General features: G+C 41.0%; 1 protein-coding gene across 3 annotated transcripts in view; it reads right to left on the bottom strand.

Annotated features, from left to right (window-relative positions):
* Window positions 1–3,672: 3,672 nt before the first annotated feature.
* Window positions 3,673–27,954, bottom strand: part of aqr (aquarius intron-binding spliceosomal factor) — a 51,629-nt gene continuing 27,347 nt past the window's right edge. Inside the window, exons 27-37 of one of the 3 annotated variants that reach the window (XM_051387190.1) lie at window positions 27,391–27,600; window positions 24,606–24,743; window positions 24,433–24,504; window positions 23,267–23,454; window positions 22,940–23,111; window positions 19,533–19,703; window positions 12,973–13,058; window positions 9,517–9,691; window positions 8,073–8,183; window positions 5,783–7,639; window positions 3,673–4,321 (exon numbers count right to left, since the gene is read on the bottom strand). In XM_051387190.1, the coding sequence (XP_051243150.1) occupies window positions 7,373–7,639; window positions 8,073–8,183; window positions 9,517–9,691; window positions 12,973–13,058; window positions 19,533–19,703; window positions 22,940–23,111; window positions 23,267–23,454; window positions 24,433–24,504; window positions 24,606–24,743; window positions 27,391–27,600 (1,590 nt within the window). In that variant the 3' untranslated portion in view covers window positions 3,673–4,321; window positions 5,783–7,372. Of the gene's footprint in view, window positions 4,322–5,752; window positions 7,643–8,072; window positions 8,184–9,516; window positions 9,692–12,972; window positions 13,059–19,532; window positions 19,704–22,939; window positions 23,112–23,266; window positions 23,455–24,432; window positions 24,505–24,605; window positions 24,744–27,390; window positions 27,601–27,954 lie in introns of all 3 variants that reach the window. The other 2 variants (XM_051387179.1, XM_051387169.1) reach the window with 2 other exon arrangements.

The following is a 27,954-nucleotide window of genomic DNA, read 5'->3' as shown; positions in this document are numbered from 1 at the left end:
TAGTTCAGTTGTACATCAGTGTGCCATTTGATTGCTACTCTGTTGCAAGTCCTAATGACCCCGTCTGCTCCTCTGTGATTCTGTTTTATGTTTTACTGTTCATCTCACCAATTTCAGAAAAGTATACAAGATAGAAGTAGCAAAGGTACTTTCAGTTGGACTTAATGTGAAGTTTGCTGTGAATTGGGGGAAAAGTCGGCCTTATCTTGAAAGATTCAAAAGTAATCTTGTGATCAGTAGAATTTTAAAATCAATATGGAACAGACAGTGTTGGTTGGCTATATATCATCAGAGTAATGTCCTCTACAATAGCACAAAGTACAATATTTCTTTCTGAAATGTATACAGAAAGTGGAAATAAAGTAGAGAACAATTGCCTCAAAACTGTACTTAAGTACAGCATATGAGTAAATGTACTTAGTTACATTCCACCACTGAAATCCCTTTTCTTAGTAGAATAAATGATTCCAGTGTTGATTCATGGCAGTCCCCTCTACTCAATGAGGCTAAAGTGGACTCCTCTGGCAGCATATTACCACTTCACTTTAAGATTATTTTCCTTGCCAAAGCACCAGTCACTGCAAGACAATATTAAAAAACAGAGCTGACAAAAAACCAGCAGAAAATAAAACCTTCCATGATAACTGTTTTTTTTTAAATAAAAGGATCAACTCCTGCAACAACTTTCCTGCTGGCCTCAGAGCTCAACAAAGCTCTACTGGAGCAAACCAAACTGACCTCAACAGCAGCAATGTAACAAAAGGTGACTTAAGGTCACTAAATTAGTATGTGCCAGATGAAAATGGTAATTTACCATGATATTCCTCTAAAATGTTTGGTCAAGCACAAGCGCTCCCTCCCCTATTTGTCATGATAGCTCAGAGCATGGTTGGTTGAGTCACGGGGTTGAAACTAACAACTAGCCTTAAAGAAATGGAATTAAACATAGCCCGATCTCCCTCTGAGATACCACATGGTATAATAGCATGGACCTAACTTGACTTAAGGTCAAAGTTCCATGGCAGCTGATCTAACAAAGACAGGAAAAAAATGGGATGGAGTTCACTGAGGACATAAGAATATGCAATAGTGTAATTAAAGAGTAACACATAAAAACAAAGAATGAAAAATAGTACATTTATACAACTAACAAATAATCATGGTTTAAAGATTTTTTTGGACATTTTGGGAAATACACTACTTAACATACAAACTACAAGTCAAATAAGGAGATTGATACCTCTCAAGTGTCTGTTTGTTAAAGTTAGCATGAAGACTGGAAACAAGGGGAAAACTAGTCTGCTTGTGTCCAAAGGTAAAAAAAAACTCCTACCAACACCTCTAAAGCTTACTAAGAACCTGTTGGTTTTACATTCATTTATATGAATTAAATCACATAACTTAACCTGGCCTGTTTCCCCTTCATGCTAAGCTAAGCACATGCTGACTCCAGCTTCATATTTACCTTACAGATGAGTGAACTATTGATCTTATCAAGAATGTGAATAAGCGTATTTCTCAAAATGTCAAACATTATTTATTATACATTATTATTTATTAGAATTCTGGCAGGAATATACAACACTTACATCTACGAGAAATACAATTGTCTTTTGTAATGCCATAGAGGAATAAAAACATGTATTTTCACAAAGAAATAAGCAAAACCGGAACAGTAACATACACATACAGTAAGAAAACAACAACTACCTCTTAAAACAACTACACATAAACATACTAATGAGGATGTTTAATTGTACATTACTGTTGTACATGTACTTCTAATAAAAAACAAAAAAGACTAAACAAATCGAGAAAACACAAACAAAAAAGAAACTTGTGTCAAACACTTTCGCACTGAAAATGGATTTAGTGAAACTAAAATAATACTTTTTTAAAATGTATTTATTCATTTAATGAACACAGATATTCTATGCACTGACACCTTTAATGAAGAGTCAAATGGGCAAATATAAGAACCATACAGTAAACATCAACACATCAAACACATCAACCAACTACAACAGTAAAACTGTTTTTACATCAGTGAGTAAGAAATAATGATCTAATTATATAATATATAATAGTATAATAGAATAACATAGCATTTTCCTGATAATACTTACATACGTTTACTTACCTAACATTGCAATGCAGAACTTTTACTTGTAACAGAGTATTTGTACAGTGTGGTATTAGAACTTTTACTCCACCACTAGTCGTCCCTTTCATCACTCCACCATGAGATAGTTCATTTTGTATATTGCATTGGATTTGCCTACAGCGTTCTTCTCCGCGTGGTGAACTAGGTCTTGTCTTTATGCATTAACAATACTGCTGCGTAATAGTTCCACATTCAGAGCTCTTCGCTGAGAACTTCTCACCCTTTTCTCTGGGTGTTGGCTTTCAAAATTCAATAACTTACTCAGGCATGAAACGCACAATGTCAAAACTTCAGTGCAGCTATCCGGCGCTATGGCCCACTGGATTGAACTTCTTCAGAGCATTTTTTTCTCAGAAGTTTTCCATCTTTACTTAGGATCCTTGCTTTGAAAGGGTTCCAGTCTTGGAGTGGGGAAAAAAAGAGGCCTAAACCTTGAATCCAGAACTTCAGAACTTTCACAACAATTTTACTTGAAGCCCATACCCAGTTGCAGTCTCAAACAATCTCATAAACCCCTCATTATTAGAAACAATGATTGAAAAACAAAGTAGGTTTGAAAGTCTTCAGACACCCTGTCAAAGTTTTACAGTTGTTGCCAGTGATTCCATATTTTATTTTCAGTCTGTCTCCCAGAGTTAGCAGCTGTCTCACACTTCAGCCACAGAGGCACGTTACTTTCACACTCATTTTCTGAGTGATTTTCAATCTTTAGCTGACTGCTGACAGAAACACTTGCTAACTTTGAATACCAGTTTATTTCAAGTTTAGCCCGTAGCTTGTTGTCTTAAAGTTTTGGTCAGTACAAATAAATCTGTAGGTTATACAGTAAGGCTGTGATCTTTGCCTCTTAGCTTCTGATTTAAACTCTAACATCACTCATCTGAAAACACGTTGTTTATTGTACAATTACACCAGAGACTTAAACTTAGAATTAGCTATTTACTAAATAATTACTATATAATTATATATCTGCCAAATAGTAACAGTTTGTATTTAGAAATCTTAAGCTTAAGAAAGTCAGTTTTGCTCAATACACAGATGAAATTATTTTTGTAATTCTCATCAATATGTAGTATGGTAGTGCAACAGTCTCACCACTTTCATCAACCTAGATTCCAGCATCAGTAAACGAAAAAGGTAAAAGCAGAAAAAAGTCATTATATGTCAATGTTGTGTTTACAGGTTGTTCTGCTGCCCCCAAGAGGCCAACAAATCAATTAATGCTGCTGCTGATGTATTTATGTGAGCAACTGTGTTGAGATGATCTAGCAAATTGTCTCAAAATGATCTCCCTGACTTCCACTGAATTCATGTCAGGATAAGCTCCAACCCCCCCATGACCCTAAATAGGAATAAACAGGTAAACAAAATCACTGAAGGAAACTACAAATGCACCTGCTCATATCGCCAGCTTTCTCTATCTCTCTATTTACCTTCACCTTAAAATGTCACAACATGGATTTTCCACCAAATAGCGTATACAATAAGTCAGTCGACAAACACAGAGGGCAAGTTCAAAGCAGTTTTAATCGTATTAAAAGTTTCCATACAGTCATTTACAAGTCAAAGCATTTCCATTGTTAAATTGCCATTTTCATTCTTATCTTCTCCATGCAGTGTCATCATGAATTAAACAGCAAACACAGACCATGAACACAAAGCCTATTTCCTTCCTGACAAACCCATACAAATTTGCAATCCATGGTTAATTACATGTTAACAGAACGAGTTCAATCCATTTTCCAGACCTTCCGGACCTTTTTGTTACATAAGTTGCTAAAGAGTTTGTCACTGTATTGAGTGCCAATCATCTCAGGATATCTCCACATAAAACAGACATTAACAGTCCTCCTCAAAGGGAGGGATTTCCTCTGTAGAAAAGAAAGAACCTGGCCTTTCGATCTCTGGTTCTGAGTACTCCAGGTTTGGATCTCAACACAAAGGCTTGCCGTGCCTCATGTTATTGGCGCAGGTTCGGCCCAGGTTGGCCCCCTCCATGAGTAGATCGGAGAGTCGGTCCAGGCCGAGGCAGGTGGTCAGTGGGCTGATGAGGCCATAGAGACCCCCTAAGGCGATGCTGAGGGGCCAGCCAACACACAGCAGAACCACCAGCCAGATTATGCACCAGAAACATGACCCGCAACTGGCCATCCTAGTCTGGGAGGAAGAGAGGAATATGAGAGTGGCTAATCAAAGTGGACATTAGCATGCTTTGCAAAGCCAAAATGCTTCCACTCAAGTTAAGCAGACATACAACTATAACTAATCTTTGGATGTTGGGGAGGGGGGGTCTGGCAGGAGAGCACTTTAGCATCCTAAATGACAGCACGTCAGTCAATACAATAGCATCAGAGTGTGTTCCTGTGAGCGGCCGGGCCTCTTCTGTGATGATGGGAGATTATCAGATTGAAATGTGCCCTGTTGATGATCTGGATGTACTTGTCAGGATTAGGCAATGGCCTTGACAAAGCATGATAAGCTGGCAAACCTCAAACAATAGCTACCAGGCCTGTCTGCCCGCTGAGGTCAACAGGCCGCACACTAACACGATGTTGAAGACTGGCACTGGCACATTAGTCACCCACTAATAGCAGATCAGCAGTGATCATGCATAACTTTGGTAATGAGCATTACTTTATCTGTCAACGGTGATAACAAATAGCGGCCAGAAGTATGATATGCTGCTATTTATTAGTTATAAAAATGCCTGTTGTTTTAAAATGCCTTGATGAAAAACTGCTAATTGGAATGCTGCGCAATGTGTGAACCCTCCCTACCCGATGAATTATGTAAAGTATAGAGGCAAACATATGTGGAGACTTTTGTTATAGTGAAATCTTTTTCAAGATATTCTACATTAAGCAAGAGGAGCTTTTTGTGTGTGTGTGTGTGTGTGTGTGTGTTTAAAATCCAGCAGAAAACTCTGCCCTGAGGCCCAGCCTTGAAGTTGAGATTGTAGAACTGATGGTTTTATGAGTGTGAAAGTGTTGTGTGCTGTCAGACTAATTCCCTAAGCCTGTTTTAGCTTTAAGACACAATGGTCAGATTCCCCCCCCGGCACTTCTGTCTTGACTCTATGTAATGTGTAATTTCCTGTTGTGACACTGCTGTCACACAGGGTTGGGCAATAAATTACACATTCAACACGAGTGTGTCCCACGGTGGATCCCGTGCTTTTGGTAAAAACATCTTCGCATTCGAAAGAGAGATTCAATCAGCCACTAAAATTATTTTAAGGCCAGAATAACTTTGCACAATTGGACTCTGACCTCTGCTGTAGTACTTCAGCTCTCTCTACTGTACTTCCCTCAAATTACTCCTCTAGCAACTCCTATTTATTGCTTTTGTGCTGTTAAATTTATTGCAATTTCAATGACAAAAATGTTTAAAAAATGTGCTGCAGGTAGCACAAAACACATTTCTATGTGACAAATTACAAGTCAGCATATATAGAACAATAACATACCGTCTGTGCTCATGACCAAATTAACAGTTTTACTGCATGCTGTTAGTCTCTGTGACACATCAGCCAAAGACAAATGTTAAAAAGTGAGAGCTTTGCAAAGTAGCTATTAACCTAATGAATACCTGTCGTGTGAGTATAAAAGACATGTTCACCTTCAGCAGAGAAAGGTTCGGGGAGTGAGGTCCTGATCTCCTTCTTGCTTGCAGCTAATTCTTCCAGTCTCCCAGGTCCTGCTTGAGACTTGCAGAGATGTTGTGTGCAAGCAGTAGCCACTTCCCACCAGTTATCTCTAATTTACAACAACAAGGTACCACAGGCAACTACATTCTCAAGAGGCCAGCTGGAAGAAAAACAGAAAGTTAGTAACTGGAAGGCTTAAGGGGAGGGCAGATATTACACAATGCAGACATTCATGTGACTCAGGAAAAAGTATGCTCTCTGTCATGGGTTTGAAGAGGACTAATTAGTCATATATATGACAGAACAAAACGCACATTTGTGTTATTGCTACATAAGTGTACTGAGGTAATAGGTTAATTTATACAGTACAAAACACAAGATACTTCAGAATCATGTGATACAGTATAGTGGTCTTTTTCCTGTGTAATTCGAAGGTGCAGCCTCAGCCGACAGATTATCTCCCTTATCTAACCTCCCATTGTAATCCTCTCCTCAGCAGACAGAAAGGCATAGCCTACTACTCCTTAACACTCACTTCAACCTGGAGTGTCCTGCTCTCAGTAGATAGAAAAAATAGCCCTTACATGCCTCTACACTTGACTGAATGCAGAAAATGTGTCTCTCCACATCTATCAACACATGGTTCTCCATCAGGTCTATTAAACCAGCCCAGGCAAGAGCAGCTGTGCAGCTGACCTGTTCTCTCAGCCTGCCTGAGGTATGATGTAACAGCAACCAACCTCTGGTGCATGATAATGAATGAATTTCCAGTCTGTGTTTTTTGCCTGCAGGGCTGTGGACTGTGTTAACTTCTTCATTTTAAGTGGATTTATGTTTAAATGACTAAGACCTAGGTTGGAGCTTTTGAATGACTGTTTTGACATAAAAACATTTGAAACCTCAAATTATTTCCTTGAAATTGGTCGTCAAACCTCAACACTGATATGAACTATTTCTGCAGAGCACTGTGCTGTTAGTATTCCAACACAAAGTTATGAATGGCAGAGGATTTTAAGGCTTGCTGGTTGAGTGACTGTGTACATCCAGAAGGCAAGTTGAAATCCCCCAGTATGCACACTGGCCCTTGGGTGAAGTGACTGACCTACAAATGCAGCTTAGTCGCAGCTTGTGTAGCTGGTGTAGGCTGAGCCAATCAGATTTCAGCTGTGCTTAAAGCAGAGGAGAGAAGCAGATGAATGGATGGAAGTATCATGACGGAGAGATACAAGGCTTAAATGTGTTGACTATACACTGTATTTGTCTCTCAATGTGTGCGTGTGAGAGGGATATAGATTACAGTCTCCTAAAGAGTATTATAAGCCCTGGTGGGTGCACGTGCAGTAAAATATATCACAGACAATAAAGAATTTCCATTTTTTTAATAAAAACTGTTGGTTACAAAATCAAATGTTCTAGAAAAGTGAATGAAACATTATCGCTGGATCCTTTTGTCAGTAGCAAACAAATTCAGAATCACTGACTCCCCACTAATCTTTTCTTAAGGGACAGTCCACTTAGTCCCCTCAATAACTGAGGCCCTTAATTAGACATATGTGGACGCTCTACTGCTCTTGCTCCTCTGCGCTGTCCTCTCCGTCACTGTCGCTGTCTCTGCCGGGATGCTCTGGCATCTTAGCATGGTCTACTGTGTCTGGATTTTCTTTCTTCTCACTGGTGTCCTCCGAGTTTGGCTCCGAGTTTGCCTCTTCTTCTGGGCTTTCCTGCTCCATGGGGGTTTCTTGCTGCGGTTCCCCAGAGATAGCTGGCACTTTCTCAGCAACAGTATCTGTCTTGGTTTGCTGCGGAGGCTGAGCCAGTTTCTGCTGTTGCTGCTAAGAAGGAAAGGAAGGAAGAAAATATTCAAAATGGAAGAATATTTTTAGTAAAGTAGTATATATACCATCAAAGCCAAGTCTTGTGATGTTGTTTTAAGTCAACATGCACACATACAAAAATCCTCCTACATCTAACTTATTTACTGTGCTACATTAAAGTTTAACAGTTCAAAATACCAAAATAGCAACCAGGGAGAGACATGATAGCTTTTAGCACTGCTTCAATGCAATTGAGAGTTACTAAAGTGTTGGTATAACGGAAAACACAGTAAAAGCACCAGTTTTAAATTGTCTCAAGTGTACCGTAAAAGAGAGGCTGATATCACCATGAGACAGCAACAGTACTGCTCTGCCAGTTGTGCAGGATCATACAGTAGTACATCCTGTCTTTTTATCATATTTATCAACCTTTTTTTTTTTTTTTTACCTGTCTGTACTTCTGGGAGGTCTGGATCATGTGCATGTACATATTGTACACTAGGTTGGCCATCTCAGGCATGTTCTTGATGATTTGGTCTGGCTGTCCAGAGGCATCTCTCTGAGGGAAGATAACAAAAGATAACAGTCAGAGAAAGATTGTTTTGAATCCAGGCTGTGAAGTGAAAAGAATGACAATGAAGAATTGCACTTGTTTTGTTAGCAGTCATGCCAAACTATTGATCTGATGCAAATATGCAGGGAAATTACAATTCACCTGTCCGCTACCTGCTTGTTACTTGAAAGCAAATTTCTCACTTGCTGCCGCCAGCAATCACTGCTCACATACCATCAAATGGAGTCAAGGATGCAGAGTTTGTAATCTGACAGTATTAGTATGCAGACAAAGTCTTACAGCTTAAACTGAGGAGAGAGGCGAGCAGAATATTCAATCTGCTGGGCTGTTACCTCCTAAATACAGGGGAGATGCTCACAGACGCCCTTTGGGCATCATGTCAAAGTGAATGCACTGACTGCTTCAGTACTGTAAAACTTAACTGTGTGTGGTTTTATTGCTGTAAAACTATCAGTAAAAACATCAGGGCGTTAATGTGTTTCACTGTGATTGAGTGTGATTAAACATCAAGCTTTACTGTCTGTCCAATACTATCCAACAGAGCTGTAAATATGTATACATCTATATGGAGTATTAAGCAGCAGGGTTATCATTTATTTTTATAACTGCTTCTGAATCAGCACTGTTAAGTAGCCTGTGAAAGTTCTGGTCGAGTGTTGCCAGACAAAAATCTGACGTTTAATCTGCATGTGCGTGTAAGCAGCAGGGGTCTACTGACTCCAGATAGACGGGCTAAGCAGGGGCCGCATGTGTGTGCCCGAAAGAGCTGTCCCCCATGGGGATGAACACTCTAGAGTCGGAGAAAGTGTCAGAGGCTATAGGGTATTTTAGACACCCCTGTTGCCACACACGCCAGTCAGCGAGACACAGTGACCAGACAACAGTCGTCTCATGCTGGCCTGATGGGATTTGGGAGATTGGTTATGCCCTTCTGACCTTCGGGGGTTAATTATAGCCAGGCCTGTGTTTCCCATACTTGCAGATGGCCCCCCACAGAATGCTGTTAGAAACCGGGGCCTATGGGTAAAGCTGTAGTAAGACTTGGGACCAGTGGGACCAAGGGGAATGAAGATGCCATTCAGAATATAGAGGCAGGATTAGACAGAGTCAGGGGGCTGTGGCAGCAGTGATGTGGGAGGATGTTGGAGGGTGCAACAGTTATATGGAAATGGGGACGGATGTGGAATATGAGGAAAAGTAAGCTTGGTTCTTATCAGCACGTTTGGAGCTTGAGTGCTTCATTATCAGCCAAATTTAATGGAGTAGAAGATTACTGAGCTTTAAGAAACGGTGTGTGCATGCGTGTGTGTCTACGTACAGGCTGTTCCTGGCTGTAGTATTCGTGTGGTCTGATGTGCAGCTGCAGAGGTCTGGCCGTGAGCTGGTTGAAGGCAGGAGTCAGCTCGAAGCAGTTTTGGAACAGCGACACCCGGGCAAAGATGTACAAACCCAGTCTGGCTCTTGACATGGCTACCACCAGACGCCTCACATCCCTGTGGAGTGGTAGGGGGAAAAAAAGTTGACAATTGGTTTGAAACAAGGGGAGAAAAAAATATAAAATAGAAGTGGCAGGGGCGGGGAAGAAAAGTGTGAAATTGTAATAGGAGAAGAAATCATGTAAACAAAAACTGAACTAAAGGGATCAAAGTGGAAGGATCAAGTAAAGATTGTAAAAGGAAGGAAAAAGCAGTGTAGTGTAGGAGGAGAGAGGTTTAGTGAAGGGTTTAGTGGAACAGCAATAGGTGAGGGGGACAAATATAGAAGCTAAGGGAGAAATAAAGAAATGAAGGAGAAAGGGCCGTGATAAACAAGTCAGACAAAGAGAGGGAGAGGTGGGGGAGTACAAGCGAGGGCAGATAAGTTACTTTTTCTTGTCATACAGTAGAATTAAGAGATTAGAGGCAGAAGAGTAATTTTCCAGAGAATGGAGGAAACTGCTGGGCTTGCTGTAGTAGGCCAAATGGTTGTTTACCCCCCTATTTTAGAGGAATGTAACTGAATGTCTTTATAACCTATAACCTAAAAAACAGGCTTCACACGGCATTAGAAATTTAAGACACAAAGTGTAAAAAAAAAAGCTATTCTCGTAGTACACATCCACATGTTGTACTACTTAAGTTGTACACATTACATATACATATGGTGGAAGAGAGGCTGAAATTCTTGGACACCTTCTAAAAGCCATGAAAATGTGCTCTTTCAAAAAGTGAACCAATAAAAAAAAAAAAGGGAGGAGGTACCCTTCAACCTATTTTATTATGTAATAAATCTTAATATTGTGTGTTTTAGGTGTTTGGATGGGCAACCTAATGGAGCTGAGCAAAATATGACAATTTAGCTGGCCAATAAATCTCTGAGCATATTGGCTTACAGAAATCTACAGAGCACAGAAAAAGAAGAGCATGTGAGGGGAAAGAAGTGTTTGGCTTATTCAAGCAGCTACGGTGATACAAAAAAACAGCCTTTGGTTTGATGTACAATAATTTGGCACACACCAATGTTTGTATGCATGCACTTACCAACACCCACAAACGCATACACACGTTGAAGTGCAGCCAAAAAATGTGGAATATGTCCACCTGAGCACTTCATGAGATTAAGAGGATTAATCCTTGCAATATGCATGATGAGTTCCATGAATATGTAGAGGGGGGAAAAAAAGGCTTATGGAAACCATCATGGAGGGTTTATTCGGCAGGTTTATGTAAAATTACTGTAAATTTCAAGCATAATACAAAACCTGAAACTTGAAAGCACAACATTTCCACAGCGACAAACTACAACAGCCTACAAACCAATGAGCACAGAGCTCTGGAAGAGATGAACCAATCATGAAGCATGATAGCCTGTGGACATCGCACTACTGAAAGGCGCCCACCTGGGCCGTGCTGTGACTTGACCGGGCAAAACGGACGAATACCGTTTGTGTGTGTGTATGTGTGTGTGTACATGTCAGAGTGTGTCTGGATCTGTGCTTCCCTGTCAAAGAGTGTGCTCCTGCATGTGACCGTGCCTGTGTGTATCAGCAGGAATGCTTCTCTTGTCAAAGCAAGGGTCAGCTTGTCATATGGTCAGCTGCGTCCCCTGTGGTTGTCACGGCAGCAGATTGCCATGAGGAGAGATGCAGTAAGAGGAGGATTGTGAGGTAGGACTCAGTGGTATACCTCTGTGATCCCAGTATGTGGAAAACACAATGGACAGCACCACAATTTCCCATGAGCCACTGTTTTTTCAACCATTCAGAAGTTTAAGGGACACAAATACATGAATGAATATTGTTTAAGGCAAAGCAAAATTCAGAAAAATGGAATAAAAAAAAAACAAACATTATCTGTTGTCCTAAGGGTGCTCCCTGATTGGAGCACCCTTAGTCCCTGCTCCTCATTGCTGCTTGAGCTTAGCAGCTCATAACTACATTTCTGGCTAGTGGCTGGTTCCACACACCAAAGTCGCAGACCAAACCATCTGTAATTAAGTTGCATTGTGGGTAATGTAGAGACCAGGTTTTGACAAGGAAGAAGAATCTTGATAAAGACGACATCTCAGGTTCTGCTGCATCAATTTTGTACCATCATTGTTATAGGGTAAAACTTGGACAACGTTCACACTTTGAGTGGGCAGGTGAGGCAGAGTGCAATTTCCAGTGTAAGATAAGATCAAAAGAATGATACAGAGAGGCGAGCAGGCGCTGCCAGCAAGATAAACTGCCCCTTTCTGTGGCCTGCTGCACTCCTCATTCCCAGCTACATCAATTCATTGCTTTATCTATGAGATGAGGAAAGAACAAAATACAGTTTTAAGTGTTTTTTATAGCACTTAAAAATGACCACACTCAAGGGTGATGTGTGTGTGTGCGTGTGTGTGTGTGTGTGTGTGTGTGTTAAGCTACAAAAGGAATGACTTATTAGTCGCACTGGGGTTCCAATTTGAAGACTGTCCAGTGTGAGGGTGGGTGAATGCACTGGCAGTACAGCTGTGATAAAGCTGTGAGCGGTGCAATTCCAACCGCAGCTACTGTACATCACAGCCAGAGGCCAGCATGGCCAGCTTAAGCAGTGTAGAAGAGTTCAGCCTCATTGTCTGGTATTAAAACATGCAGCGTATTAAGTGTGAAGAGCTCATCAGGATCCCATGGCAGCTGAGGAATGAAAGGCCATTTCACTACAAATCAATCCAGAGCAATGAGGAAAGGGGGGGGGAGCAGAGAGATAAGGAGACAGAGCTGAAGACTAAGAAGAGAGGTCAGGAAGTACAGTTGAGCAGATAGCAATGGGACATGGAATGAAAAGACATAAAACCTACAACTGCAGTTTGGTTAACCATCATGGCTCTTAATGACTGTTCTATGGTATGCCTTTGATCAGAACAGAGCTCTTTGTTTAATAGTCTCACCCCAATCATCAGAGCACAATGGCTCCTCTTAACCAGGACAAAAAAGAATAGTCAGCTCCACCGACTCCTGTCCTGAAGCACCCTTTGTCCTCCCTGCCTCAAATTAAGCTCATACATACTTCAAGGCAGCCACAGAGCTATTCTCGTTTTCTTCTTTAGCAAACTTCATTCTGTAGTAACACATAGCAAAAGGAGAAAGCCTCCCGAGAGCAGCGGTCTCAAGAGAGTAAATTTTTGCTGTGTTGTTTCCCAGGAGGAAGAATCTAAGGTGTAGATCCTATTATACAAGTATTTTTGTAGAAAGAATAGCTGCTAAGGTGCTAAAGGTGTCCATTTTTGGGTGAGGCAAGTTTTTCTGCTTGGCATCGTTTGAAGTAATTACCTCAGGTGTCCAACGGCTTTGGTACGGACCAGGGAGAGGATGATGTAGTCATTCTGCTGACCCTGGAACCTGTCCACTGTTGTCACCTGCACGGATAAACATACATATTCATTATTGAACAAAAAGCACACAAATATACACTAAAATATCACAGATATGCAAACTAAGCTATGGCAGCTGATGTATTCTGAAAAGTAAATGAGTGTGCATTTTAGGTGGGTGGAGGGATTTAGCGGAAATGTTTGAAAACATAAGCGTGACTGCTTTCCGTCTTTCGTTTTTATTTATTTTTTCTGAACGATTGTGCCTGTGTTTTCCTGTTATTGCTGTTATCGCTGTGGGCCATATGGGCAGCCAGCGGGGCTAATACGGCTTAGAGGGCATTTGCCACCACTAGCCTCTTACCTGGGCCCCTGAGACTCAGGGCCAAGGTACCGGGGGCCACGCTGCTCGACTGGATCAGAGATAATTTCAGGGAGTAAAGGAGAATGGAAGAGAAGTGTCTCTCTGTGGTATTTCTTTTTCAAAGCAAAAGGAAACTCATGTCAGCCAATTGGCTTTTATACCCTGGTAATCCGGTCTTGCTGAGAAGTGTACTTATTCCCGTACATGAAGAACAGAGCTGTGTTTGACTTTGTCACTGCTGTTACACCTTACATAATAAAGACAACACACTGCACTTGCATTTGGAACTTGATACAAAGCGAGGAAACTGATGAGATGCAACCCTATAAAAACTGAACCTGTTATACATACAGTACTAGCTGTGCTGTATAACGGGCTGCTCCTACAGCCTACATGTCATCAAAATCTGTGCACAACCCATGGCAGTGTTGAAGAGTGCATTCATAGCGTATGGTCTTAAAGAGAAAAAAGTCCTATTTCATTCTCAAGTGCATACAGCCTGGACTTCCTGTCCATCTTTAATAGAGTTGCCAAGTTGGAGGAGCTATTTTTGGCTGCCACTTGTACAAGAGGGTAAAATCCCATTAATTTCTTCCTATTCGCTCAAATGAAGTTGAAATGATTATAACTGACGGTCATACATAAACCTAAAGGGTCGTCTAATCATCCAGGAGAGTCCTGTGTTTGCATGGGGAGTAACATTGAGGATATTGTTTCAAAAAAGGGAATGGGAACACAGAAGGGGAAAAACAGCTCTGGATCTTCTTAGACATGGTAATGGGAACCCAGTCATAAGGAATACTGTTAAACCTACATAAAGTAAGACTGCATGTAAATCGAGATTACAATAACAAAACGGTCCTCCCTATTTGCTATTGTACAAAAAAATAACACTATGCAGCTATATGGGCCACATGTCGAGAAATCCTAACCCCCGCAGAAGGAGGTTGGCCTTTCCTCTATAGATCCATTCTCTACAGTGGATCAATAGGACATCAGCTACCATTGAGAAGCCACACAGGCAGCAACCAACCTATGAACTAGCCAGGCTAAAGAAATCATCCTGTTACCTCCTATTAGCTAATGAAACTTTCAGCTTTCATGGAACTCCCGTGGCTAAACCCCCTTCAAAACCCCTTTTGGGTAACAGGAAACGAAGTGTGGGAAGAATGAGTGTATGTGAACTTGTAAAAGAGGGATGGGGCTAACGATGTAGTAGACCAATATTTATTTATGTCTCCCTGTTGCTATGTAGAACAGGTGCAGCACCAGAGGCAACAATATGTCGGTTTTACAATAGCATGAGGTGTTGCGGGCTGTAAGTTGAAGTCAAATGTTTAATGTTAAAGTCAAACAGCCGTGGTATGCACGCACATGTTCACACAAATGTAGCATACACAGACAGACTCAGGCACATTTTGTTGAAGTAGGGTATAACAGTGGACTTAAAGGGGCTAGAACTGCAGGGTTTAAACCAAAACAGAGAAGGGGTGCTTAAGAGAGGGAGGTATTCTTAGCCCACAGACAGTGACAACAAAGCCCAGATAGAGAATCTCCCAAAGGCGTAGCATTTTGCATGGTGTTTAGTTATTTATGAGAAATCTTCCAGGGAGTGAATTACAGAGGTCATGTCATTGTGGCACATGCATGTCTGTGGATACAAGGAGGCACATAAACACATAGAATACATTTAGGGACGCGTGTGTGCATACAGTTTTTTTTACTAACAGAAGCAGACTTAGAATAATTTTCTACGATCTTGCCCTCCTTCTCTGCATTGTCATGAAGGAAAAGACACAGTCTCTCAGTTGATGGTCAAGCTTGGATCTCTCCTCTCTTTCATTCTTTGTAAGTCACTCTGTCTTTCCTGCTATGCCTTATTCACACCAATTAAGCCCTGGAATGTGCAGAAGTCAGACTGCTGGATTATTACATTTTTCACAAGAGACTCTCTGGGATGACAACGTTAATAGTCTAGTGTCTCATTTCTTTTGCCTTTATATCCATGCGTGTCAGTCTTTAAAAAAAGAAAAGACAAGACATGCAGGAACATGTTAAGAAGATCAATCAACATATCAGGCTACAAGATATCCTGGTTCAGTCACACAGCAACACTTCTCTCTCTGGCTCTCAAATGAAAGATATCCACAGGAGGGATGGGGAAAGTGTGTGTTTGTGGCCATGTGGAAGAGCTAGAGAGGGGCGGGGAGGGATGCAGAATGTGGACGTGAAGCTTTAAGAAGGGTCCACTGTGTAGGATTTGGTGGCATACTTGCTGATTGCAATGCCTTTGCCTCACCCTCCCTCCTGGGAGAAACTACGGTGGCCGCAAAACATACAAAAGGCCCTATCTACAGTCAGTGTTTGGTGTTTTTGTCCGTTCTGAGCTACTGTAGAAACATGGAGGTTCAACATGTAAAAATGGTGGATGCTGTAGTACAGGACCTGCTCCCTCTGTCGATACATGTTACACCCTGAACCTTTAACGGTCCAACTTACTCTTCTCAATAATCTCTCCTTGACTACTGATGTGCATCCCAATGAACTTTCTGGTTTACAGTTGCTCACAATTCCATCACAGTTTTGTTAAGGTGTAAAGAACAGATGTAATGACTCTGAATCTAGTTTGCATTTATGTGACCAAGGTTAGTAACCTGGACGAATAAATACTATCCTACAATTTAAAATACAGCACCAACAGAAGGGGAACACAAATGGACTAAAATCCACAGAGTAAACTGAAAAACAAACGTTATTAAAGATGCATAACTGCATGCATATTCATACCAACTGTTGTGTTTGAGATTCAGTAGACAGCTTAAGCTAATGTGTTTATTTGAGTATGGGACTATGACTGGTGCTAACTGGCCTCCCTCCCCTTTCTGTCTAATTAAAATAATCACAGTAAAGTGGGCTTGCTGTTGACATCTGCTTGGTTTTAGCCATTGTGACATATTGTCAGACACACTGTGGACCCAATGTTCAGTGCTGTGACCTTTCTGCTGCTCAGCATTTTCCCACTAGAGCCCCTCTTTCTTTTTCATCTCTCTCTCTGGCTATCTTTCTTCTCAGCAAATCTAACAGCCTGTCACCCCAGTCACTTTATTACTGGACATGCATACTGACTAAGGCCATGAGCACAATGAATGAAGTTTTATAGCTTCACATTGCAGGACATTTAACATGACCAAGCACAATTTCTGGCTAGCTGTCAGAACACGATATGTATTTGACGACAAAGCAACAAGGTAGCCTTGCACAGCACAAAATAGAGACACAACAACAGATTATTAAACACTCCAACCCTGCAGGTGGTAAGGATGCAACATTAACACAAAGACAGATTTGCTTCCTGTTACCTCGTTAAACAATAAATAAATAGCAACAAGCTGCAATTTGTGTTTGTACCTCAATGCGTTAAAGCTGGTAATATTGTACATTTTTCTTAATAAATATTTCTTTGCATTTGCTAGTGTATTGCTGTTTGAGGAAATAATTTAGCCTTTTATTAAAAACTCAAAAAATCTATGTATGTATTTGTGACCAGTTATTAACGTGGATTAAGTGTGGACCTAATTTCCTAACCTAACCTAACTTAGTCTGAGACTCCACTGAACTAGCTTTGCATGATTCACTCATTCAAAAAAAATCTTTATTTATTTTATACTGGCCATAAATGCAGCCCCTCAATTTATCCGACATTGTGGAAGCCTGCTGTGTGGCTGTAACGAGTGCTTAGACTGAGCGCTCTGTCCTTTTACCGGTGTGCTCTCGACGGCATGACAGCATTAGTAACGTAGCATGGACAATAGTGATATGGGGCACAGAATGTGAAGAAATTACTGTTTGTCAGACCACAAATGAGAAAAGAATTAGGTTGGAAAAATGACAGACGCTGCTGGAGTGTTGCTAGGGAATGGGCCTCACTGATTACTGTACAAGAGCACACAACTATTATAACTATCCACTGGTTTCGGTGAAACTAGGTCATATTTTATGGAGAAAATATTGCCTGGTCTTCCCTCTGATGTTACCCAGCTGGTCTGCTTCAACTTTCAGTGATTTACTAAGTTTCCTGATGGAAATATAGCCTTAACTACTTGCTGTTAGCTTCTTAGCAGTGCAGCTAACTTAGCCGTCCTATTAGGTAACTGCCAAGACTGGAAACTCAGAACACTGGGGCAGTGTTGGTGTTTAACATTATATCTCTAGTACAGGAGCTTTGAAGCACTGGTGCCTCGACCTCCCAGTCCATTAGCAGTAGGTAGCAGTGAGTGTCCATCAGTAAACTCTGTAAAATGAGTTGAGGAAGACATCGCATGACTTTAGAGCTAAAAACTGAAGATGCACTTTCTGCACCCAAAACATAAAGTCTTAGTCCTGACTCCTGAGCAGAGCAGTGTGTCCCTGTACTGTGGGCATGCTCAGCATCGCTCTGCCTGGAGAAGATAACCATATGAAGAAATCCATGACTAGCCGATACACATTGAGTATGTATTGTTTATGTTCACTCTGTTCTGCTGTATTGACATAAAATGCAAAAAAAACATTGGCCAATTGAGCAAACCACCCTGCCTGACACACACACACACACACACACACACCACATAAACAACAGAGAAACTTTGCAACATAATTGGAGGCATGCTGACCTTCTGCCACTATGACACTCCACTCCAATCTTGTAACTTTCTCTGGCATGCCTAAATAGTGTGTGACACTCTAAAGTGTGTGAAAGGCCTAAAGAACAGAGACCAAAGAAAGGTGAGAGAATGTGGGTATAGTAAAAGAATGAAGGAAGAGGAAAGCATAACCTGAGGCTTGCGGGTAAAAGCATTTAGCAGTACAAACAGAAAACGGATGGGAAACTGTGCCAACGGGCTGCTGACTTAACACGGTAGAAAGGAAGGAAAGAAAGAAGGGAGACAAGAGGAGTCGGGGGGGAATACCGTGGGCTGGAGGAAGACAATCAAACAGTCTCCTTCAGGGATGAACATAGCACTAAGTTTACACCCACTCTCAATGTATGCAGACTTGAATCCTTTCCTCGAACACATGCACGCTCTTACACACACCTCAATGAGTTTGATTTACAGAGGTATGCAGTGGGCTGGTATGTTAACAGAGGGCACAGAATGTCCTGCTTTATTTGGGTCTCATGACCTGCAGCAGTCCTAATGGTCTCATGATTTGATGGAGCAGGACAATGAAGGCCAGGGTGAAAGAAAAAAAACAAAACAACTCTTGCTTAGCCAGTGAAAAGCGAAAAGAACCTCCATGAGCTGCTCATTAATTTCCCCCTCAGCAAGAATCACAGAGATCTACTCAATTAAGCAGATAGTGTATGTCACACTGCTAGGATATGGACAGTTGGGAAAACTTAGTAGTTAAAATGTACAAACCTACTTAAATTGCACAGGGAGAGAGACTGAGTGTGTTTGTGCTAATGGGAGACAAGCAAACGCCTTGTGAGAATTCAGAGCTGTGAATTTCCTCTCTCAGCGCAACAGACGTTAAGAGGTTGGTGCATTGACTGCAGCCGACATCTGAAGGTGTGAAGAAACTGTGTTCATGTGCATGTTATGTATGTTCCTACTTAAACGTCCTACACATATATAGGAGATGAAAACATGTCTGTTGGGACTGGAGCCATTCCAGACTGGGAAAGAAGAAATGTTTCACCCTCAAGTGATATTAGAAGTGTGCATAGCTTTTTGCTGAATGTTGAATTGGGTGTATTTCAGTGTTATGCTATGTGAAATATGTAAATATAAACACTTAATAATTTGGCCATTACCAAATTGCCATTTTGTTTGCCTTTTTTAAATGGATAAACAAACACTGTGGTTCAGAGGTCTTAAAACAAAATGTTTTTAAGTAACTTTTCAGGTGTATTTAAGACAATTTCCTTGCAAAGAAAGAATTAAATGAATGATGATTTTTAGCCCTTTAGCCTATATCAGCACATTTCAGCTAGCAGATGTTTTTTCCAGTCTAACATTTCATAAGGACATAATTGCCTTTTATTTATAATAATAATAAAATAAACACATTTATAATACTTTGACTTAATAAAAACAATAATACAATGATTGGATGGAACTATGTGCACTGTTCACTGTGGTCAGTGTCAACTGGTGAATGTGTGTCCTTACCTTGTTAGGCTGACTAAAGAAGGGGTTGCCGGCACAACGCTGGTTGATGACATCTCTGATCAAATGTTTCTGTCCATTGTACGTGGTGAGGATGCTGATGCGGTCAGCGGGGTAGCCCAACAGACGCATGTACATGTACAAAGCCACTGCATATTCCGCCTCTCCCAGGTTCTTCACAGGAAGAGAGAGAAAAGGAGGGGTAAGATTATTATTATTAGATTTTAACTGAACAATATTGTATACAAGTAATGAGAGACGGAAGAAAACTAATGTTTGTTTAAGTGACCTCTAAACACCTATTCTATATCAATGTAGTAATTTTGTAGTGAATCAAAGCCCTAAGCTAAGCTGAATAACCCAAATACACACATCTCTCTTCCTATCAGCACTCCCAGGGCCGTCTGCTGTGTTTGACACCTTGCTGTTCTCATTCTCTTTCACTTTTAACATCTTGCTCTAGTCCTTCCTCGCCTGTCAAGTGTTTAACTTTTCAGCCAGATAAAAGCACACTAATTCACATATGAGTAGCCATCTGATTTGGGTTGGAATTAATTGCCTTAGACAGAGCTCAACACCACCACTAGCTAGGCAGGGACAAAATGTCCCAATCTAGGATTCCCTACACAGAAGCAAGGAGGGTGGATGGCATATTTCCACTGTGGCTTTGATATTCACTAAATGGGGAATAGCTGATTGTGTTTTTGGAAGTGTGACAAAAGTTGCACTACTCAGTCTGATGGCAGAATGTTATAGTATTACCAATATCATGACTTTTACATTTTAAGTAGGAAAGGCAAGATTTTGGGAGAATAGTTGCTAGTGGTTTCCACCTTAATGAACTTGAAAAATATATATATTTGGGCCGCACAAATCGAAATATTATCCAAATTGCAATATGGCCAAGTGCAATATGCAAGCCCAAATACATATTAATAGAAGCATACACAGAAAAAACAACAGTCTTAAACATCTAAACACACCCATTTGCTATTGATCTCTCATTTCCAATTCAAAATTTTTAGGCCCCAAGGACTTCATCACAAGCGTGTCCTCCAAATGTGACTAAATGTAAAGGCCAATGTTGCATTCATCATTCACCCACTTTACAATTAACAAATTCCTCAGCATGTACATGTGCATCCTGGCTCCAAGGCTTTATTCTGCCCTTCAAATGTGACCAAAAAAAGAAAAAACGGAAAGAAAAAAGCCAACAGTATGCATTATTCATCCAGTTTTAATTAATCCTGGACTGCAGCCCCACATCTTTGATAATAATTTATGCAGCTTTATCAACAGTTCCTGATCCAGCTGCACTGGAGTCAACACATCAAAAACAGTGACAGCCTTTGTTCTTCTTTCCTTATTACCTGTCTCCAAATGGCACAAATTCATAACTTTAATGACCACATTGTGTTTTTACTGATAGAAATTCAAGTTTGGCAGAAAATGTTAGGCTGGGCCTTTTTTTTTTTTTTTTTTAACACATTTATTGCCTTTATTAGATAAATGTAGCCAAAGAAAGACAGGACAGTGTGGGGAGAATGAGAGGGGATCACATGCAGCAAAGGATCGGCTTTTCAACCCAACCCATGCATATTTAACATAAATGTTAGGTTGCAGAAAAGGGTTTGAGGCAATGGCCCAAGGATATATGAGGTCCGGAGGGTATGGAAAGAGGGACAGAAACAGATGAGATAGAAGGTGAGAGAGGCTTGCACATCGTGGTCTAGCTACAAACACATTAGAGGTAATAAGAGGTATAAATCTAGATTACCTGCGAGTATGGCCCACAATGTTTTTTGCTCTTGTGTAATTTAAAAAGCAGCTTGTGAAGCAGAAGAGCATTCACTAACAAGCCTAGTGGCTGAGAAAAGCCATTTTCTAGCAACAGAAGATGTGGATTTAGATAAGCATCTTACCCTTTATGAGCCATTTGACAACTTGGGAAGTACTACCAACGGGCTGAGACTCAATGTGGAAAGTGCTTTAACAAATGAGGCAAATAAGCAGGAACAGACCTTTGGATTGTGGAGTGTTTGAGTGCATGCATATGTATTTGTGTGTACGATGGGTGTTCAGTGCAAGAGTGCAAAGCAGAGTTGTGGCAGTGTTTGTTCAGCTGTGACAGGCATTCAGCATACACTGGATACAATTGCTTCTCTAGTGTCCAATTTATCCCTTCTGGTTCCTAGGAAAGTGCATGCAAGTGTGTGAGAGTGTGTGCGATGAGTGTGTGTGTGCACGTCAGGCATAGTGAGTGATACTGGCAATTCCCCTGAGAAGCCTGAAAATGGCAACAGGCAAATGCAGTTGAGCTTCATGTGACATGGTGTCTCGAGAAGTGCACATGGTCTGGATTTAAGAACAATAAGAAGCTTCAGGGACATGAGCATGCACTGCTGACCACTACACTAAGATTCATAAAGCCCTGAGATATGTTCATTGGCCAGGCTGCTTATAAACAAATCAGTTTTTTCAGAACCACTAAATAATCAAGTTAAAGTAGCTGGTTTCATGTTACATTTCCCAATCATTTCAGAACTTAAAGTGTTACTTTCATACTGGATGGTTTGCGGTTATATTTGATGGCAACATTTGTGCTCCTGTTTTTTTTCCTCCCCTTTTTACACACCCCTATAAACCCCATCCCCTGCCCACACACAGTCTTGAGTGTCTCAGCAATGTCATGATGAAACACAATCTGGCTCCTGGTGTGAAGGACAAAGCCACTGGTCTGTGCTGGGCAGCCAGTCTTAGCTGCAGACTAAGCAGGGTTATGAATATATCATATGGACTGGTAGCTAAACCATTAAAATTTAAAAATGAATGAAGTGCTGTACAACAACCATTCCAGAGAAAATGGAGGCAAGGGAGGAATATGGTTCTCTGCTCTGATGGAACTAAGTGTGTATGACTGTGTATCTGTGTAAACGAGTGTATAAATTGTGCTTGAAAACAGCCCTGCACTGTGTAACACTAACTATTTTTGCTGTCCCAACATTGTGTATGTACCTGTGCTACAGATATACTGAATACATATATATACTGTGTTATATACTGGGTGTTCACAGTTCTCTAAGTTGAAGTAATGGGTATATAGTATATGGGCCTGTGTGGATTAATGCTGTGCAGCAGGGGTATTTATAATTCTAGTTTGGTTTAGTTAGTTTTCACAATTTATTAACCGTTTTTATTTTCTGGAAATTACTCATTTTAGTTGATTTTTGTGCTACTTCAGTATTAGTCAGTTTCATTTTTGTTGTGGATTTCTAAAGTAGAAATTGAGTATTTAACTGGTAGACAAACACACAGAGAGTAAGTTTTGTTATGTTCTACCTTCTCAGTACAAATAACAACTGCTGTGTGCACACCTATATATGTGTACTGTGGTGTGTACTACTACTGACCTGGTAGAAGTAAGGGTTGGGCTCAGATTCTCCCACTCCATTGAAGTCCTCCACGTTAATTAGCTGGAAGTCAAAGGTCAGGCCAGGGTTGGGCACCTGGAACTCAGGCAGCTGCTGGACATGAGGCAGGTTCCCCAAGTGTTTGTAGCGCCAGTTGTACAGGTTACACAGGCTGTGGGACAGGAAGATAGAAACATATAACACATAACATCACACCGTATGTCATTTCTGTGAGGAGACAGCACCAATCACTAAGACACTGCATCGTTTGTGAATTTAAGCTGCTCAAAACTGACTCTAGCTGTTTATTCTGTCAGTGTGACCCACCTTGCACGCGCACGGCCCTGTGCATCAAGGTCTATGGTGGGCACTCCCAGGCGCACAAATCGGGTAAAGAGAGACTGCTCCATGTTGGAGTACTTCTGGAAGGCCATGTTCTTGATAACAGGGGGCAACTGGTGGTGGTCTCCAATCATGATCCAACGCTTCAGCCTGCTGTAGCCATCCTCTGGGTTCTGTAGAGAGGGGAAGACAAAATAAGTGTAAGAACACCTGTTACAGAGAACACTTAAAGAAATACAGGGGTCTGTACTAAACTCAGTAAAATATTATATTTTCCATGTTGGATGTGTTAGGTCAGGTAGTTAATTAGGTTTCCCTTTGAAAAACCTTGGCCAAGGAAACGTACAGTGGATGTATCAATTACAATCTAACCTGTAATGTCTAACCTATGGCCACATGTGTAATGTCAGTGCACTATAACTACTCCATGTCGTACTATATTCAATTTTGTTTTTCTTTAATAACTTGACAATATTATATTGTATACATGAAATCAGATCTTCAGCAGAGAATAAAATTTGAGTTGCAGTAGTCCAGTACAGTTTTTTACTCATGTCTTTGTCACACTGACAGATTTTGCTGATTAGATGTGGTTTATTTGGAGCTTGACCCCAGACAAATCTGATATATCAACCATTGCAAGTCAAGATCTGATTTAATGACTGAAATCACTGATAAGGGCTGAATGGCTGGATAATGAAAGGGAATGGAAGAGAGGAGGAATAAACAGTTTCGCTGTGACGTATACCTGGCAGAGGGCTCTGACTGTGACTCACTAGAGAAAAGAGATAAAGAGAGGAGCTTCGGCGAGGTTGTTAGATGGGCTGATGTGCTTAATGATCTCATCTGTAAACAGACATTAGCACTATCTCGGACAATTAGGCACAACTACCAAAGACAAGCACCATTACTGTGTTTGGAGCCCATCAGTCAAACCTTAACAGAGAGAAAGCCTGAGTTAAGGATTAAACTAGACTAAGTGTTAGAACTCATGACAGTGCTTGGGTTTGGCAGTGAGTTTTCAGGCAAGGCATGACTGGTTTTCAATAGTTGAGATTTATAGCTAAAATATTATTATTATTATCATATATTATAATATCAAGTCATACGCTTGAGTATCATGAGCTAAGACTTAGACAGGGCAGGGTTACCTGTAACAGGAGGGGGATGAAGGTCTCGATCTCCAAAATCTGAGCAGCTTCTTCCATCAGGATGTTGTCATACTAATAAAGAGAATAAGCAATGTAAATTAAGTACTTAAGGTAAATGCATGAATGCGTGAATACCAACTCATCCAGGTTGTTTTCAACTGAGAAGAGTGTACCTTAAATCCCAGCTCCACCAGGTCATGACGTTTGAGTGCAGCATGTGTACAGGTCATGGCAATGATTTTGGCTTCCTTCACTAGCAGATACTTGGAGCGGTCCAGTCCACTCCTCAGCAGCTCAAACGCCCTAAACTCCTTCAGGGGTAGACAAGAGAGAATGTGAGGGTCAGGAGAAATGTTTTATAAAGAGATATGATTGGGAACACAAATAGCAAAAAGAAACCAAGAAATGAGCTCTGGAAAGAACTTATATATAAACGTATCTATTTGTGAGTTAAGTTTTGCTTTCATGTTTTATACAGTGGGGTTGTGAGGGGAAATTTAAATGGAATACTGACAGAATGATGGATGAATACTGTCAAAGATGATGGATAAGATTATTATCTAGGGTGAAATAATCAAACCTCTAAAAAGGGAAAAAGGCACAGTTCAATAATTAGATAAACAACCAATGCATCTTCCTGTCTACCCACATTTGACAAATGCAATGTAATGTTCGAAAAACTCTTAATCTTAACTCTTTAACGGTTAACGCTTTAATAGTAAGGGTGCTCCGATCAGTGTTTTTAAGGCCAATCACCAATCATCAATCACTAGAAGCAGTATCAGCGTATACGATCACTGGGTCTAATTAAAGCCTTATTTTTATTTAGCACGCACACATCACACCTCTGTCTCACACACGCTGGCTTGACCCACCCTGCCTCTCTCTGCCATTGTCTCCATATACAGGCTGTATGTGTCTCCAATACTTTGTTTGTCAGCAGTAAGTTTTATAAAGTTGCCCAAGAAACGCAACTCACATTTGAAATGTTTTCACAACAGCAGATGAGCCGCGCATTAATCAAGAGGTCCGTTAATGGCATCGCCTATCGAAAATGAAACTGTTGATTTACCTGCTCTGTGTGAGTACAATATCCACCAGATAATGTCTCTCTCTCTCAGTTTCTCTGCAAAATACTAAAACGAGTTCCTGGCCATTAATATACCGGTGGCCCGCCAAAGTAAATCTATGTGTCAAACACGGAATAACTTTCCTGTGGAGTAAAATAAATGAATCTTCTGATCGCCGTTGATAGAGATTCCCTGGAGATGCCCCATAACTCCAAAATACAGGACAGTCACAAAAGATAAAGAAATAAAGATGATTAGCAACCTTCCCACCTTTTAATTAAACATTATCAGCATAATCCCTCGGCTTTCTATTCTCATTAGGAAACACAATCTACTCTTTTCCCATGATGCACTGATACAGAAGCCAGCCAGCCAGCCAGCCACTCTCTGAGGAGACTATACTGGGTGTAGTTTGCTGTTCAATAACTGCAGCTTGAAGAACCCTTTAGCACAGATTTTCTTACATGACTTAGACTCGAATGGAAAATTTAGGGGGCAGTTTGTAAAAAAAGAATCAGTTCACTTGAGAGTGCCGATATCATGGCACTATAAAAACCACACTGTGGGGCAGTGAAACGCAGAGGGGGAATATGGGTAAACAGGCATGCTATTTTCAGGTTGCCACACTAGCTGTGTAGGGGTAGGGAAGGGAGAGAGGGAGGAGGACGGAAGAAGTAGGCGACGGTAGAAGTAGGCTTGGACAGCGCTGGGGTATAAATATTTGATGTGTTACTATTTTAGCATTAATATTAAACCGATCAAAACATGCAATATTGATGAGATCTATTCTTAACCCCCATGGCTCCAGAGCAGTTGAAGGGTGAAATCAAGATGGTAAGGATTCATGGATACTGAGAAGAGAGGGAAGAGAGCAAAAAAAAGTAAACAGAGGCAAAGATGTGGTGGGACTGCAGAGGAGGAAACAGGAGATGTCTATACAGGAGGAACCCAAGAGGCACATTGTATATCTGTCTGTCTAGCAATAAATTCTTGGGTTATTCCTATGACAGCTTATTCCAAACTGCTTTTACATTTGAAAAGGCAGACAGATAAGCAAATTCAGCAGAATGTTGCTTTGTCTACCCTGCACCACAGGCAGCAATACCTCTTAATGGGTGTACAGATTTCACTGCAGCATGGGTGAGGCTGAGGGAGGAGGGAGAGGTGCCGTGATGCAGTGATACAGAGGCCAGCCAGATAAATCAAGGTCACCACACATGTTGGGATATTACCTCCAGCCAATAACTTCTTTATTGCTTTTCTGAGACCTTCTTGGTGTTCCCATAAATCTGAAATGTTATTGTTATCCCTACAGAGATACTCGATGGGCTGAGGAGGAGTGATACATTCAGCCATGTGTTTGTGAGTGCGAAAGAGTGTGAAAAAAGTGACAGAGTAGATAAAAGATAAGTACTAAGCCTTCATAACTTTGTTGTACCACTTATCTTTTCAAAAAGGGTTAGAAATCATATCTACAAGTACTGTTAAGTATCTTATATAATGATTCACTATATCAACTGAAGCAAAGAGACAGGTAATGACAAAAACGTAGAGATGCAAAAGTGGCAGAAGATATGCTTATGAGCAGACATATCCACAAAGACAGTGTCTGACCAATCACTGTTAATCTACAACAACCTGTCACTGTGGTGGCCCGGAAAGCACAGTTACTTGTGTATGGGAGATTGTGCAACACCGGGACACACAGCTGGTCTGTAAGTACGATCGAATACAGCTGCCATAGTCTGTGTGTTTGAGTAAAAGAAAGAAAGAGCTGTATACATTTACCTCAGATAAGTAGGAGTGTGTGTGTGTGTGTGTGTGTGTGTGTGAGTGTGTGTGAGAGAGAGAGCGAGAGCGAGAGAGAGAGAGAGAGAGACAGTCTTACCTCCAACTGGGTAAATATTTTCTTGATGTGGCGGTAGCAGCCCTCTGCGATGTCCATGTCCTCTTCATATGACCGTCCCTTGAAAACAGGCTGCGGGGCATTGGAGAAGTACTTGTGGAAGGGAAAGTGTGCAGCCACAGCTTGCACCTCCACTTTCTTGCCTTGTTTAGGCCTGACTTTACTCATGTACTCTTCCCATCGAGATATCACCTGTAGTTTGGGGGGGGGAAGAGAGCAGACATTCAGTAACCTCTACATGTTAAGAGGCTGAGCGCCAGTTATGATAGTCTGTGTTTAGAGAATGCTATAGAATCCCACACATCATCGTGGCTTGTATGAATTTGGGTTCTTTGTCACTGATGCCTGTCTGAGGTCTGTCAAAATGCTGTATGCACAGTGGGTATTCTGCATGGCTCTGCCCAGCCTAAATGGTGCATGCTGTTTTTTCTCTATAATTATTTGACCATAGCAAAAAATAAAAAAATACATTACACACAAATTAACAAATGACAACAGATAGCCTCACTTGTATAAAGCTACCCCTGCTGAGCGTCTAATAAACCA

Source organism: Dicentrarchus labrax, unplaced genomic scaffold (genome assembly GCF_905237075.1).
Source record: "Dicentrarchus labrax unplaced genomic scaffold, dlabrax2021, whole genome shotgun sequence".
In the NCBI taxonomy this organism is placed as follows: Eukaryota; Metazoa; Chordata; class Actinopteri; family Moronidae; genus Dicentrarchus; species Dicentrarchus labrax.
The sequence above is the reverse complement of the archived record's forward strand: the minus strand, read 5'-3'. Positions and strand labels throughout refer to the sequence as shown.